The sequence below is a fragment of the Melospiza georgiana genome, chromosome 9 (genome assembly GCF_028018845.1).
Source record: "Melospiza georgiana isolate bMelGeo1 chromosome 9, bMelGeo1.pri, whole genome shotgun sequence".
NCBI lineage: Eukaryota > Metazoa > Chordata > Aves > Passeriformes > Passerellidae > Melospiza > Melospiza georgiana.
In genome coordinates, this window is record NC_080438.1 from 22,038,570 (window position 1) to 22,055,299 (window position 16,730).

General features: G+C 50.2%; 1 protein-coding gene across 4 annotated transcripts in view; it reads left to right on the forward strand.

The window, feature by feature from the left end:
• Nucleotides 1-16,730, forward strand: part of RNF220 (ring finger protein 220) — a 209,003-nt gene that overhangs the window by 139,442 nt on the left and 52,831 nt on the right. For 3 of the 4 annotated variants that reach the window (XM_058030483.1, XM_058030484.1, XM_058030485.1), the window contains 3 exons: nucleotides 812-857; nucleotides 10,455-10,550; nucleotides 14,663-14,705. In XM_058030483.1, coding sequence (XP_057886466.1) covers nucleotides 812-857; nucleotides 10,455-10,550; nucleotides 14,663-14,705 — 185 coding nt within the window. Of the gene's footprint in view, nucleotides 1-811; nucleotides 858-10,454; nucleotides 10,551-14,417; nucleotides 14,516-14,662; nucleotides 14,706-16,730 lie in introns of those variants that run through there. The other variant, XM_058030486.1, reaches the window with a different exon arrangement.

The following is a 16,730-nucleotide window of genomic DNA, read 5'->3' on the forward strand; positions in this document are numbered from 1 at the left end:
GAGCCTTTTGCCTGCTGCAGGTGCTTTGCATTGACAAATCGAATCATGGGGAAATAATTTATTTCCTAATGCTGTTTGCAGCATGTTAGCAGGAGAATTTACATGAGAGAGATTACTTTAATAACCAAAAAATTACAGTGCAGGCCTCCCCGCCATGTCGGCTTTGATATGTAATTGTTTCAAGTTTAACCTGTCTGGAGGGGGGAAGGTGTTATTAAATCTATAGCATCTCCCGCTGGCGAGGGCAGGCGAGGAGGAGCACCGGGTAGGGACCTCCTTCCCAGCTAAATGGAGAGCAAGCTGAATTAACAAATCACTCCAGCCTCCAGCAGAGCTGCTGCTTCCCCGGTGTGCCTGGAGCTCAGGAAATCTTTTTTTCCCTTTCTCTTAGACCAATTTAATCTCCTTCTCTTTCCTATTCCCCTTTTTTTCATTGTGCCTGACCCTTCACAGGGCTCACCACCTCTGCTGCCCTCTCCTTGGCTTTCTTCCCTGTGCCCCTGCAGACTGGCTCTTTGCTTTTTCCCGGTGCTGGGAGAGGAGCTTTGTAGGCCCCAGGCAGGGGGAGAGCCGGTGTTTGACTCATGTGGCTGGTTTGGGGACTTCCACTCACATGACCACTTTGTTACAGCTGGAGAAATAGTTGGCACTGCCCTCCTTCCATGTCCCTCCAGGCAGGGTGAGGAGGCTCTTGTTGGTCCAGGGAAGAGGAACAATGTGCTTTGCTATTTGACCTCATGAGATCTCTCGAAGCACTCCCCTCCTTGCCTGCCAGTTTTGTGACTGACCTCGTTCTCTTCTCTCTTGGCAGCAAGAGCTCCCTCCTGAAGGATGCCATGGCAGCAGGCACCCCCAAGGTAAGTGAGCAAACCTCAGCATATTTTCCCTGTCCCCCAAGGGATGCTCTTTTCACCCCTTCACCTTCCCAGCCTGCTACTTGATGTGTCCCAGGGAGGTGCCACACTTTGGGGGCTGGTGGCACTGGGGAAAGCTGCTGTCCCCACTCAGCCGAAGAAGCTGCTGGGCTCTGGGGCTCCAGATTGTGTCTAATGACAGCTAATGAAAGCTGATCACACACAGCCTGAGCACAGCCTGGGAAATCACGTGTGGGAGCTCCTGGAGCCAGAGCCATATGCCAGCTTTGGGAGGGGAGAGTGGGCTTGCCTCACGGGAGTGAGGCACACCCAAGGAGGAGCCCAAATCACTAAAAGACCCCATCTTGGTCTCAACCCCCTCCCCAGGACCCTCTTCCCATCCCCTTGGCTCACAATGCAGAAATACAAGACTTACAGAGCACCATGGCATCACTGCAAAGGGCTTAATTTACTGATTTGCTGTCAGCTGGACCTCATGTGGCACAGGGGTGGGAAAGACAGAGCTTGGGCAGGTGAGCAGGAGGCAGGGAGCACTGCAGGGCACTGCACAGCCTCTGAAAACCATGCTGTCTTCCCCAAGGTGGGCAAAGGCAAGTGCTTCAGGTTTTCCTACACTTCTGATGACACAGTCCAAGTGAGGGAGGCTCCTGGCTTCCAGACAAGTGCAGGGCATCTCTCACAGGAGATGTCTTCATGCTTGTTTTATTAGAATTAACTTCCAGTCTCATTCCCCATTGGTTTTTCTGGAAGCTTATGGTGATTTTTTTGGCAGATGATGTCAGAAGCAAAGACTGACGTTTCAGTTCTAGATTTTCTCCTTGGGGCTCGGTGTCTTGCCAAATCCATCAACACCTTGTCTGTCCCACCAAGGGAGAGGCCTGGGAGCCCCTGTGCTGACCTGAGCTCCTGGCAGATAGGGATGACTCCCAAATAACTCCAACAATTTCCCAAATCCTTCAAGGGAAAAAAGAAATTGAAATTATACTCCATAGTGTTCCAGACCTTTGTCTCCTGCATGACCATACTTTCCTCCTGTGCCCTGGAGCAAAGTACAGTCATGCAGGACAGTGGAGACCTGACTCTCCCACAAAAACATGCAGAGCAGAGAGGAATCCCCAAACCCACCACTGCTGATAATCCACAGAGTGTGAGGCTGCCTTGGGATGTCTTGAAGGAGCTGGAAAGGGCACCAGCAAAATGAAAGCCTCTGGACTGCAATCTTCCCATTCCCTCCCCATGAGGACTCATGTAGATAACTCAGCAGTCCCAAACACATCTCCTGTGAGGGAGAAGGACGGCTAGGAAGACAGATTAGCTGTTTGGAGGCAAACACAGTGAGTGACTGACAGAGACCAGATAAAGAAGAAGGTCCATCTCATGGCAGGGCCAGGCTTTTGAAGTTTCCATTGACAAAGAATCCCATTTGCCTTGAGCGAGGGGATTAAACTGGGACTGGAGCGTCGTTCTATGTAAAAGAGATCAATCGTCCCCTGTCACCACATGGATCTTTTCCCTTTGCCCGTCACGTCTGGGACTAAGAACATTAACTTCAAGAAGCCGGGAGAGCAGGGAGGGAGAAGGTGAAATCAGGAAATCTTTCATTCCCTTCTCAGAGAGCTTGAAAGCTTCTCAGCCCAGGAGGATTCATTATTTCTATGTGGCTTTTGCTGGGAGACAAGTCCTGTGTGGCATGGGAAGGCACACTGCTGTCACCTTCACCTGAGATGGGTATTAAAGGCCCTTTTGTAACCAGGTGGGATTGAGGAGGAGGGTGGTGGGGAGATGAAGGCTGCTCCTTTCCTTTGTGCCCACTGCATGTTTGCAGCATGGGGTATGAATAGCCCATCAGGTTGTGAAGTCCCTCTGATACAGTCCCAGGCAGAAGGATGGGGTACAGACCCCTGGAGTGGGCTGGCAGTCCATGTCAGGCACCCAGGCATCACTGGAGGTTTGGCAGGCACCTCCAGGGAAGATCTGTACCACTCTGAACTGGTGGAAGGGGACTGCTGCAATGTTTCCTGGCCAGTCCTTTTCCTGGTGCCAGCAAAAAGGCCAGCAGGTCCAGCAGCTCAGCAATGGGAGAAGGGGCTGCACCTCCCCATCCCCCTGAGGAGCTTCCAATGGCAAAACAAACAAGGGTAGGCTGGTTTCACTCAGGGACATGGAAACTGGAATAACTGCAGGCTGATAGTTACACCTGTGGTCACTCTAACTCCACTTTAGGGCTCATTTAGGGCTTTTGCCCATAGCATCACTACCATTGCCACTTCTGTGCTGGCCTGAGGCAGCTGGAACTGGGGATTTAATCTTCTCATGCTCTGTGGCCTAGCTCTGCTCCCACTCCTTCCTCACAGTTGCCCCAGCAAACCTCTCTCTGGGCAATAAAAGCCCAGATGTGAATGCATGTCCCTCTCTCTCTGCTCCCCTGCCCCTGAAGAGCTGTCACTCACTGCACTGGGTCAATTTTCATGGCAATATGTCAAAGAAAATCCAATCACTCAACATGGGATGTGATGAATGCAGGATTATTGTATCAGATTCTTCTATTATCAGAGCTGACTGAGGCAGTGACAGCCAAGCAAGGGCTGCAAGCTGGGGCTCCAGCCAGCACCACTGCTTGGTGCCTGGGCTCTCTCTGCAAAGGCAGCTCAAAGGGCAGTGCTGAGCGCCACAGATCCTGATCAGTGTTCAGGATCCTCATCTGCCCTTAGAGACCAAGCCTAATAGATGGTGATACACCAGTGTGGACAAGGCACTTGGACAAGCAGATTGTCACTCAGAAGGTCCCTTTCTGAAGGTCTGTCCAAGCCAGCCATGACCCAGACCTCTGTGAGGCCTGAGCACTCTCCAGCATGGCCAGAGCCTGGGTCTCAGGCAGAGCAGGCAGCAGGAATGTCTCACAGAGGCATATGGAGCACACCAGACTCCATTTGGACTGGTGGCTGCCCAGGAGTCTGCACACAGCTGTCAGCAGTGAGAGGTTCCCTTGGATATCCTTCCCACACTTCATGTTCTCCCCTTGCCTTTCTCCCCTTGCCTCGGCTGCCTCTTGCAAGGCAGGAGAGGACCACACATTGGGTTGGACCCATGTTGGTGAGGTAAATCCAACTGTTCCCACTATTCCTTGAGCAGCTGGAGAGTCAGCATCCCCAGATCCTTCTTGCTACCTAAGAGCACTTCACTACTGCCTGTATTTCAGGGTTTTAGCTGCAGACTGTTACCTGTAACCAACAGGTAAACTTATATCCCCTGTGGAAGAGCTGGTACTGATCACTGAAGGGGAAGAGACTGGGTTCATGAAGCATCCCAGCTCTTGTGGTGGGTTCAGCATTCGTTTTCCACTGCTAATACATGGCTGCAAATTGCCTTTCCCACTCCCAGTCCTGGCTGTGCTCTTGCTGCACACACTGATGTGAGTGGCCATGAGCAAAATGCATGCCACGCACCCAGCAGACGCCTGTGGCTGGTTTGTTTAGGTGTGCACCCAGCTCCACAGAGGGTGCCCACAGGCAGGCAGCCAGCTCTCTGCTCCCAGACCTCCGGCAGAGCTGGGAACCCAGCCACAGGGCCAGAGCTCTTTGCTTCCCCCACCCACCCCCGTGATTTTACAGCTTCTCCGAGCAGTTTGAGAGAGAATTACAACATCAAGTGGGAAATTTGACCACTAAAGCCCTCCAAGGAAAAAGAGCTTTGAAGCAAGCGAGATTTGGAGCCTTAAACCTTGACAGAATGTCTGTATTTAGCCCTTCCCAGCTGCCTCGCTTGAGATGAAATTTCTAGCACGATCATTTAACTTCTTCATATCATGTCCATGGTGGTAGGAATGGGGGACGGGTGTCAGTGCCCTGGGGTTTTAACTCCTTCTCTTGTGTCACTGACAGAGTGGGAGGTTGGCAATGTCATTCCCCTATCTGCGCTCCCTCCCCCTGTAACTGTGATTTACAAGGAAAGATTTAAAAGCTAAATCCGAGTATTGTGGCAAAGCTTTTGCCAATCTGGGGACATGAGAACGGCCCACAGATATGTGAAGGAGAGGAAATTACGTAAGATGAGTGTTAGTTGGCTTTGCTTCCTGCAGTTTGGGGTGATGAATACCAGAGTCACTCCAAAACCAAGTATCTGCCAGGTTTTATTCCATAAAACAAATTGCCCCATGTCCAAACAAAGCCCCTCACACCCCTTGGGCCAAGCAGCTGTACCCTCCTGTCAGACCAGGGGAAACCACTGCATTTGGCAGAAGGAGCAGAGGGGCAGACCTGGGCCAGATCTCTTTCCCCCTCCATCTCCAGAGTGCTGATGGGCAGTTCTGCTAGAAAGGGGCCCCTGTTCCCTCCATGTAGCTGGTGTCTCTTCCAAGAGGATGCAGAGCTCCATTACAATCTCAAGTGTCACTGTAATATGCACAGAAATTAATTAGTAGCTCACATTTCTATAAGCTTATTCTGCTTGGGAACCACTGGAATTTTTCAGTGAAGGCCAGAAGCTGCTGCTGCCATTATTTCTATTCGCCATTCGCACCCTTCTCACATTTAAGCCTTTCATCCCCAGCTCCATCCCACCTTTATCTCAGCCAGCTAAAAGCCACTAGATAATTTTACCTCTAACTTTTCCCGGGAGCAAATGTGGACCCTCCAAAAGCTTCTAGGAAACTCAGCTCTAATAGTAGCATCTTTGTGTTGGGGATCCTCCAGCAATAACATAAAAAAAGGCTAGCAGAGTTAAGGGGGGAAATCACAGCAAGGCCTGGTATCACTTATTGCTTTCGGGTTACAGTTCCCAAGTGATAACAGCTATTAGCAACACTTTGACGTCTTCCCTACCGTGGAGGGGAGGGCAGGAGACAGAAAACATGTCAAGCCATCACCTCCATGTTAAGTGATAAGTACCTATTTAGACGGCAGAGTTAAGGCTGAATGCATCAAGCAGGGAACACTTTATGCCAAAAAAAAAAAAGAAAAAAGAAAGAAAAAAATTTTAAAAGGCCATATAGATACATAAAAAGCAGGGTTAGGGTATTTGTTCTGCTGACAGCAGCTGTGATGGATTGTTTAAGAAAAATAGACTCCTTATGTTTTTCCAGGGCTCTCAGAAAGAGGAGCCCAGCACTTTAATACTTTCAAATGACTGGCCTTGAGAGGCAGCAGAATGTCAGAGCCACGGGCTGGGCTGTCCTGGTGCTGACACCTGCCCCGGCTGCCGGCGAGAGGCCGCGCTTTGGGCTGGGGGCGGCCTGTGCCGCCAATTTCCATCCATTTCCCGGCGCTGGCGGCTGCTCCCTGACCCCTGGCCCTCCCCGTGCTGCCCAGGGCCCACGGCTGCAGGTCAGGAGCCGCTGGTGGGCTGGCACGGGTGTCCTTGGTGACATTGCTCAGCACTGCCCACGGCTCCTGCGGCCCGGCAGGGAGGAGCAGGCCTGGGGATCCACGGCCTGCAGCTGGCATACAGGCTGCAGGATGCGCGTTTGATTCATTCCAAACCTGCCCCCGTGCTTATTTATGTAAACTCGGTGTTGCTCCGCGTTTGGGTGAGCTGCTGAAGGGTTCCCAGCTGATCTCTGCAAGTTTGCAGGTCCATGGAGCGTGTCAGGAGCGACCAAGAGGAGCCTTGCAGTGTGAGGGCGAGGCTGATGTGCCCTTGGGATCTGGGGACATCCAGACAAATCTCTGATCTGTGGCACATCCAGAGACATCTCTCTTCTCCGTGGCACATCCAGACACACCTCTGATCTGTGGCAAACCCAGACACATCTCTGATCCATGGCACAGCCAGACACATCTCTCTTCTCCATGGCACAGCCAGACACATCTCTGATCCGTGGCAAATCCAGACACATCTCTGATCCATGGCACAGCCAGACACATATCTTCTCTGTGGCACAGCCAGACACATCTCTGATCCATGGCACAGCCAGACACATCTCCATTGCACATCCAGACACATCTCTTCTCCATGGCACAGGCAGACACATCTCTTCTCCGTGGCACATCCAGACACATCTCTGATCCGTGGCACATCCAGACACATCTCTGATCCATGGCACATCCAGACACATATCTTCTCTGTGGCACAGCCAGACACATTTCTTCTCCATGTCATGGCACCACTGGGCTCTGAGGGGCAGGAAGGAATCACTGAGCAGGGCCATGGCTGCCCAGCATGGCAGGAGGGGCAGGAGGAAGGAGGGAGTACAGGGCTCGAACAAGATTGATGGCCTCGTTGCCATTAAGAAAAAAATTAGCCGGTGGCGGCTATCATATTAAAGGGTGAAGAAGCCGTGAATTATTTTCTTAAAGATCTTATCACTTACAATGATAATTTTACCTTCCAAAAGGCCACTTTTAATGAGGCAAGGCAGGCAAAAAGTCATGATTTAATGCCAGATTTTTTTTTTTAAACACATTTTACTGCTTTTTTGTCCATGTTTAAAAAGCGCCGGTGACCTTTTTTTATTTAGCTTGCCCCAGGTGTAATGCTCAGTCTGATCCTCTCAGGGTTTATAACCTCCACAGAGAGTGCCTCTACCCAATGGAGAGATGATTTAAAGGGGAGGGAGAAATATGAAGCTGCACCACCACTCACACACAGCCCTTGCTCCAGCTTTGATGGTGGGAGTTGTGGAGGGCAGACAAGGGAGGAAGGAGGGTCCTCTTCCTCCAATATCCTCACTCAGACACACTCTGAAGGGAAGCTGGCATGTACTGTCAGCCAGGCACGGATGAGCTGCCTGGTGGCCTTAACCCAAGGGAAAAGGGACATCTCAGCATCAAGGCTTGTTCCCACCATGCTGAAGAACCTGGTCCCATGGCAGAGAGCATCTCCACATCAGGCCTGTCTGCACACAGCGCCATGTTTTTGGGCTGGGATGCCAGAATTTGGGTCTGCCATGCAGCATGGGCATGCATGAGGGCTGGGAAAGCACCTTTTCCCTCCACAGCCACATTCCTAGAATGCAGTTGACAGAGGAATGGGAATTGTATCGCTACCCTTCCTCTGCTTGCCAGGAGCAGTGTGAGAATAAGCAGAGCGGTGCAGGGAACAGCAAATCCTTGGCTTGGGGTGCTGTGGTCAGGCATCCTCACTGCTCAGCCATTGGAAAACAGCCTCAACATGACAATGTGGGGTAAAAGAAGCCAAAATTGGGACTGTTGAGGCTGGCCTCCTGCAGGATTGAAAGTCACCCTGGTGGCAAGCGCCTTTTCTAATCCCTCAGCCTCTGAGCCTGCATCCCTACCTGCCCCCATGGCTGCCCGAGAGGCAAAGTGTGGCACAGCACAGGGAAATGAGAAAAACAAATGAAGTCAAGTTCCCTAAGAGTGAAGGGGAAGTGTGACTTGGCATCTCTAACGCTGTGTTTAACATGCCGGCAAGGTATTTAAAATTGAAGTGCTTGCACACAATTTAAAAATAGACAGTTTATTAATCTAAACTGCAAGTGTATGTAGAAGAGGCCTCGAGATTGACATCTTTGGGATTAGTTTAGCCCTGCGTTTTTCCAGAGGTCATTGCCATGGTGCTCAGGAGGTTTGTGGAATAAATGGGGCCAGCATTCTTCCTAGGACCACACGCTAAAAACTAATACATAACGTTTAATTTACTGTCTCCATAGCTAGCCCAACCATTTTTCACATAATAATATTGGATTAGAGTTACCAGAAGCTGAGGGGGGGAGCGGGAGGCGGGCAGGGTTTGTCTGTCTGTCGTCAAGGAATGGGGAGATGGGTATTTTTTCCCCTTTTCTAGAATACATTGGAAGACAAAACAGATTTAACCCTCCCACCTCCAGGATGCTTGGCTTAGTAGGGCATTAACTGTTATTCTGTTATTGTGAGTCACAACTGAAGGCTTTGAGCCTCACCTCCGTGTTTTTTAGGAAATGTGCAATCCTGCTTATTCAAAAATGGTCCTCACTCTCTATTTAGAAAATAAAGAAACTAAACAACAGCAGGAGCTTTCTGCAGAAATTCTGCAGAAATAATTGAGCTGTTCACCAAAGCCCATTAGCAGCTGGGTTTAGCCAACACATGAAGCCAGAGAGCCTCCTTGCCCTGCCCATCTGGAAAGTGAAGGCTGGGCTCTTGAGGCAGCCTGGGATGGATGCCCCCAGCCCCTTGGGTTCCCACTGCCCCTCCCAGTGCCTGGCATCCCTGTTGGGCTGAGCTGAGGAGCAAGCAAGCCCCAAGTTGTGGTCAGCACAGCCCTCAGTTGGCAGAAGTGGTTTTGTCCAAGGAAATAACCGAGCACCCCAGCAGGCAGCTCCTCTGTGACCCCTTTCAGGACATCACATCTGCCCACAGCCAGTAGAGCTGGGCTTTATGGCAGAGGTGTGCACTGCACACTGGGACATGCCTCTTGCCCTCAGGGCAGGGCTGGCAGCTCTCACCCATGGGGTTGAACTCAGTACCCAAACTCTCCTCCTCCACCGCCACCCCGAGCCTGCCTTCCCTCCATGCCCATGCTGGCTGCACTGCTGGGCTGTTCTCCTGTCCAAGCCTGGGGGATTGCTTGCTGCTGACTGAACTAATTTGTATGCTGAGTCATTTTTCCACTTTCTCATATCTTTCCCCAAAAATGCACATTTTTTCATGTTTCATTTCAGCCCAGAGGCAAATATTTCTGGAATACTTGCCTTTCTCCAAGGTATTATGCTTTTTAATAATGTTGTCACCACACTTGACCTGTCCAATTCAGATGATATCTACACTTCACAAACACACACATCTCCAAGCAGTCATTTATTGTCAAATCTTGCCAGCTGATTCTCAGAAACAAACATCTGCAGAGCTGCATATCCAGTGCACATTTTTTCACAATGTAGTGGGCTATATTTAGCCTAGTTTAGGTAATTTATAATTTTAGATAGAATTTTAAATTGCATTTTCCCCTCAAAGTACTCTAATCATCAAGTTCAATTGCAACTCATTGTACATTTCTTCAGATGCTGTCAAACTCCCATAGTAATTTTCCTGCTAGAGTTCACTGTGTGTAGAATTTAGACTTACCTACTATGGACTTGAAGTTTATCAGTGATCTCTTAGGTCTCAAATATCACAGAGCTTTTTAACCTTCTAAAAGGCCCTTTTTTCTCTGTGCTACTTATTAAAATAAATAGCATAATTACTGAAGGAAGAGGTAGTGCACTGCAAAGGTGCTGAGAGCTTTAGTGCAGTTTACAAAGCTATTGAGAGATTTAGTGGCACTTAGAAAGGGCAGAAGAGGACGTGTAAGCACTGCTCCACCTCAGCACTCCTGTGCCTTATCATGAGAATTTCTGGTGTGGTCCTCACATATCATTTCCAGCAGGGCCTGATTCTGCCCCAGCCACCAGACCTTTTACACCATTTTTACCCACCAGGGGTAAAAATGACTGTCCCATTCATTTGTACATTCCTAGACCCAGCAGCCTGATCCCCTCATGGGGCAGAGTCCCTTGCAAAGAGCAGAGCCAGACCCACAGCTCAGTATTCCATCCCAGCACAGTTCCACAGCTCAGGAGACACTGTCCATGGCTTTGTGGACAGCTCAGAGACAGGCAGAGAGCTTGGCAGTGCTCACAACATGAATTTCTCCTTTCTCTTGCAGTCAATTTTGTTGTCGGCCTCAATCAAGCGGGAAGGAGATTCTCCGACAGCATCGCCCCACTCCTCAGATGACATCCATCACTCAGACAGATACCAGGTAAGCAGGTAGATGCTGTTGCTGGTCTCAGCCTTAGGCAGGGAGCCAGCACAACCCAGTGCCCACAGCTCTCTCTGTGTGACAGCCTTGCTCTTGGCTATGCAGTCACTGCCCTGGTTCTCCTGCCCACATCATGGGGATGTGAACATTTGGCCCCTCACAGGACTGCAGAGGTGGGCTTTTGTCTGCAAATCTGACTAGAACCACTGTGGTATTTAAAAATGTTTTAAAATCTTTGTTGAGGTTTCTGTTGCATTATATTCACCATTTTGGTCTCATTTCCATGGCTATGTTTGTCATTACCCACCCTGTGCCCACTGAGAAGCGTTCAGAGAAGTGACCTTTTTTACTCATGACTCCCATCAAAGACAGAAATGAGTGGACAATCCACAGCCATGCCAGCCTGTTTTATAAAACACTCTCTTCCCAGAGGAGCAGCAGGTCTTGACTTTGGTGATGCAATGAGTAAATCTGAGGGAGATGGAGCAAGAAATGAAAAGGGGAGAGCACAAGTACAGCTTGGCTGGTTGTAAGTCCGGCTGTATTTTTGGGGCAGGCTGGCACACTTGACTCCAGCTCAACACACATCCAAGTCTTTGGCTGCAAGTCTGTACTCAGCCACTGGCTTCAAGTAGGCTCTGAAAGACAGCAGATAAATCAATGTTGGTCATCAGCACAGACCCAAGCTTGTGTCCTCCTGCTGTGCAGACAGGCTGGGTGGGCTGAGGCTGTACCAGGTAAACACCTATCACCCTCTATTCTGTGGTGGTCTGCAGCCATACCCTGTGCCCAGGGTCAGGTGGGCACTCATATCTTTCTGCACCAGCCACTTTGCACATGCCAAGTCTGTGTTTGAGCCTGCAGAGAGAGGCTGATGACCAGTCCTGAGGCTCTTACTGAGCAGACACAGTTATAACACATTTCTGAAGTTGGGTCCTGTTAGTAACAGATTTGTACATTTGTTGCCCATTATTCCATCCTCTGTCCTATTTATTGGTTATACTATCAGTTGTGGATCATATTCCCATGTGGCTTTGAGGTATAACTTGGTGTCACGTCACAGCCGCTTTACTTTCCCATGAAAGTAAAACAATAAAAGCTGGAGCAAAGCAAAAGAAGCAAAACCTTGCAGAAGATACAGAAATGCCTGTTTCAGGTAATCCTGCTCTCTTTCCTGCCTGTTTATTAAGGCTAATAATTAAATTATGTTCATTTCAAAAGAGCATGGAAGAGATTTTTGCTATGGCCCCTTTGTTGGAGAACCCCCCTCCCTTCCCACTCTGCCAGACATCAGTCTCTGTGAGATTGGTGGCCCCTTGCAGCCCTCTGTTCCTGCACATTTTTATTATGTCATACTCAAAGACAAATATTCTCAGCAGAAGCCCCTCCATGTGCTGAGTCCAGCTACTCTCTAATGTGCTTTAAGTTTGTGAGCATATTTTATGGAGGGTTGCAGCCCTTAATGCAAATGTGTAATGGGAGTTGTACATCTGCACTGCAGGGAGAAAACACCTCTAGGGCCTGATTTTCATTTATGCTTGTGCTGGCTGAGTTACGCTGCACTGGCAGTGTAAAGGGACCTCAGAGTGGGTGCCAAGGCTGTGTAAAGCCTCTGTGTATTCTTAATAAAGCCACAATATGAACGAGAATTCAGTCTGCCTGGCTTGCCAAGGGAAAAAACCCAGGAAGCAGAGCAGAAGACTCTCACGGTGGTGATTTTAAGGGCTGCAAAATTTAGCTTTCCATATGCAGAGGTGTGCTGGAATTATGGCTGTCCCTTGTGTTGTGATCTAATCATGATTATACACTGTATTAGTAACATGCTAGAACGTGAGTTATTGGCGTTTGGGTTTTCAGAATTCCTGTGGCTCTGTTTTCTCAGTCTTTGTGCTTATGTACCAATGGGGAAACTTAGGGAAGGAGATTAATGAATAGGAGTGCTATGGAAATAGGGGCATGCACAGCACTAGGGCGGCTTGAATTGCTCCCCATGCTGAGAGGAGGCTGCAGTGAAGGCAGTGGGGGGCTCCTGGATGTGGGGAGGAGGCATCTCCTGCCTCCCCTGAGCCAAGCCTGCTTGCTGGAGTTTGGTACATGGAGACTGATCATACAGAGGTAGTGGCAGCCAATGGATTTGGTCAGTAGGGGCTACTCCTCTTACAGTATGTTCTGTCAGATGGAGCTTTGAGTAAAAACAAAGCCATTTTAGTCACATTTAGATAAAACTGTGAATACCCAGTGGAGAAATCAACAGCAAATTGCAAGTGAAACATCGTACTGCAAAGATGGCATTTCAGGCTAGAAGAGAGCCCACAGAATATTTGTGACTGAATAGCAAGTGTAGTGTAAGCAAAAGGCTAAAATGCTTGTCCAGGGAAGGCTCATATCCCTCCCCCTGAGCTCAGGTAAGCGTGCTCCCAAAAGACAGCTCAATTCATTGAAAGGGTAAAGCCTACAATCAGCAGCTGTGATTTTATAAGTAAGCCATGTATGAATCCAGCTGCATGTTCAGCAGGCAGGCAGAGCTGGGATGTAGGACAGACTGCAAAGCTCACCAGCCAGCACTGAACTGTCCAGCTGCCATCATCATCTGGGGAGAGCAAAACATTTACCAGGGTGGTTTTTGTTTTCCCTCTGAAAAAGAACTGACAGACTGTCACAGGAGCCAGAGAGGAGACCCAAAATGTAGGTTTGATTCCAGGAAACAAAGTCTGAGGAGTCTAAAGAGAGGGGAGCAGATGGGATTTGTGTGTAAAGGAGCCTCTGCTGCCCAATTTGTAGCCCCCAGCTCTGTCCCAACCTCAGGCCGGTCTGCTGAGGCCATCCTCCCCAACAATTGCAGATATGGCAGGGAAACCCATGAGACACTTCTGACCAGCCAGGTTTGCTGAACCATGGAAAGGAAAAGAGGGACGAGTGTCTGGAAAGCGCAGGCTTTGCCTGTAGGCAAGGTGTCATTGTGGTAGGGGCCATTTCTGGCAGGGCAGGCAGGTGTCAGAGCCCTGGAGCTGAGGTGCATGCTCAGCCTGGCCCCGGCAGAGGCAGAGGGTGTCAGCAGGCAGGAAGGATGTGCTTCACTTCCCGGGCCTCCACTTCCCAGGGCTCCGCTTCCCAAGGCTTGACTTCCCCAGCCAGGGCAGGCCCTGGGGGCTCCACGGCAGGGCCAGGCCAGGGCAAGAACCACAGTAGAGCCCATTGGCTACCTGCATTTGGGTCTTATTGCGCCTGGATTCTGATTGGCCAAGAGCTCTTGGGCCCCCAAGCTCTGATTGGGCAGAGGAAGTTGGAGAGTGACATAGTGGTGTCTGATTGGTCAGTGCCTTTGGGTTATATTTAGGGCTAAGGCTCTGATTGGCCAGTGACGTTGAGCCTGAAGGGTGCTCAATCACTATTGGACAAGGAAATCAGGAAAGCCGTTTACCACTTGCTCCCAGGCTCTGATTGGTCAGCTGCCCCGGAGCAGCAACCTGCCTTTGGGGTATGATTAATCATGGCCCCTTGGGTTCCAGAGGGTCCTGATTCCTGATTGACCAGGAACTCCAGGGTCTCAGTAACCCCTGATTTCTAATTGGCCAGGGGCGCCAGGATCCCAGTAATCTCCTATTTCTGATTGGTCAGGTACACAGGGTTTCCCCCCCTCCCCGTGTAACCCCTGAATTTTGATTGGCCAGATCCTCCGCGTTCCATCCGCCCCGGTGCTCTGATTGGCCGGGCTCGCCGGGCGCTGCCGCCCCCTGTCGGTTGTCATGGGAACTGCCTGCTGAACTCTCACCCGCGCGCCGCGGGTCACATGACCGGGGCCAACATGGCGGCGGCCGCCGGGGGCTGATCGGCGGCGCCCGCCGGGCCGCGCCGCATCCACCCGCATCCCCCCGCATCCCGGGCCCGCCGCCCGCCGCCCGCCCGCGGCGCCCGCGGCTATGCAGAGCGGCAAGAGGGGGCCTGGCGGCGGGGGCCGGGAAGAGGTGGGTGCTGCGGTGGGGGGGAGGCCCGCGGACCGAGCGTTGTCCCGGGGATGCGCGGGGAGTGGGGGGACCGGGCCGGGCCTAGTGTACGGGCGAGGGGCGAGTTGTTTGCATCCGCGTCCTGACGCTCTTGTCTCCCCTCTGCAGACCTTCCTGCGGGTGCGAGCGAACCGGCAGACCCGGCTGAACGGTGAGTGCGGCCCCCATGGCGCCTGCCCCTCCGGAGAAGTTTCCAGAGTTGGGCCGAGTTGTGTGGCACCCCCGTGTCCCCCGCACCGCAGGCCCGGAGCCGCCTCCAGCCCCGCCGGGAGGGCGCGGGGGCATCCGGGTGAAGCCCTCCGCGCTCAGCCCCGGCTGTCCCCGCCGGGATCCCCCCGCCGGTGTAAAACAGGCCCCAAAGCCGTGTTTGCTGTGCCCGGCTGCTGAGCTTTCACAGCTCACATGGCTGAATCTTGCAGTAAACTTTTAGGAAGCCTGAGCGTCATCTGACGTCATGGTTTGTTTTGTTTGGGTTTTTTTTCCTCTCACACCCACAGATGCTGGTGTGGTACTTTTATTCTCGTATCTATGGATGCTCGTAACAAGTAAACAACTGTTTCTAGTCGACAGTGGCCTGATATTAAAAAACCAAATCAGACATCGTTTCAGAGAAAGGAAGCCCATCTCTCTGCTTTGAAATTGGAAAGAAAAGCTGAAAGGAAACTTTTTTTATTAGAGCTGAAGAAGTTGAAACTTTTCTTAAAGTTCTGAAGTCAGAACTTACTGTGTACACAGAAACAATGTTCTGTTGTCTGGTTTTGTGCTGCTTGTAGCTACTTTAGTATGTAATAATTAGTCAGAATTTGCTTATTCAGGTTAATAGGAGGCTCATTAATCTCGAGCTTCCTGATGTGATAGTTCACTATAACACCTCTGATGAGCATTTGGAGTTTATTTAGAAGAAGATCTGCTTGAACAAAATAGCAAACAAGTTTAGAGTGTGTTGATAGAAAACATTTTGCTTGAATTTGAAGCCCTCCATGTTTATGTAGTCTTAAGCAAATAGAAGCTACTGATCCAGAACTTTGATAAGTTAGACATAGGTGAATTCAGAGCTAGCCTTACAATTTTTAAATATCAACCCAGAGGGCCAAAAACCAGCAAACTCCAGAAAGTGTTAAGCCACAGAAAAAAGAAAGGAGTTACCTTGCACCAGTGACAGTAACTGCTGGCAGGTGCTCACTCTGCACTCCAGGATGAGTGCAGGAAGTGCTGGCAGGCAGACACAGAGTTCAGATGGCCCAGGTACACGAGGTGCTGCTCTCTGGGGACTTGTCTTGTGTGACCGAGGTCTCTGGGGTCAAGGATGTCAAACTGTTCCTTTATCATGGTTGGATAGCTAGGGCTAAGCTCTCTCCTTCCACCTTTTTTCAGGCCAGCAATTAAGGTGCAGTCACCTTATTTTAAAGATTTTTTTTCTTAAGTCTGAGCCAAATTCTTGGTGTTGTGGAGTCCTTCAGAGTGAGACAAAGTTCTCGGTGAGAGCATGCTCAGCTGAACTGGCTCAGTATTGCTTTGTGCTTTTGTCTGTGTCCCAAAGCAGGGCTGCACCACAGTCTGGGTAGACTGTGATCTCCTTTTGGGAGCTCTTCTGGATGTTTTTGTGAACTGTGCTCATCTGAAGGGAGGCAGGTAGTTTTGTACAGCATTTGCATTGTTTCTGTTGGACGTTTTACTCTTCTTTATGTACCTTTCGTGGTACAGCCATATCCTAAATGAAAGAAGATATGTGCTGCCCTAATAGTGCTGGGGTTTCCTGTCTGTTCTCTTCTTCATCCTAAGATGAAGAGGGTCCAGATGTCAGGGAGCTGGATGCAGAAATTCAGGTGAAGTGCTTTGGGTCCCAAAGAAGGTCAGATTAGATCAGGACTGGTTCCTTCTGACCTTAGGTTTTTGTGACTGATCACTGCTGTTCCCAGAACATACCTGTAGTGATGTCTGGTCCAGGCTGCACCCAGCCACATGGTTGGGTGGGTTCTTCTGCTCCTTTCTGTGCATGTGTCTTTACATGTGTACTTCTGAACACTGGCTGCTTTCTAGTTTCTTCCTCCACGTTTGTTTGTACTGAAATAATTGCAGTATTTGTAAGCTATGCCATCTAATTGTTGAGTAATTTGAGCAGTAATGCTTTAGATGGAGAACACTGGAGTGCTTTAGAGAAAAAAAAACCTCTTAT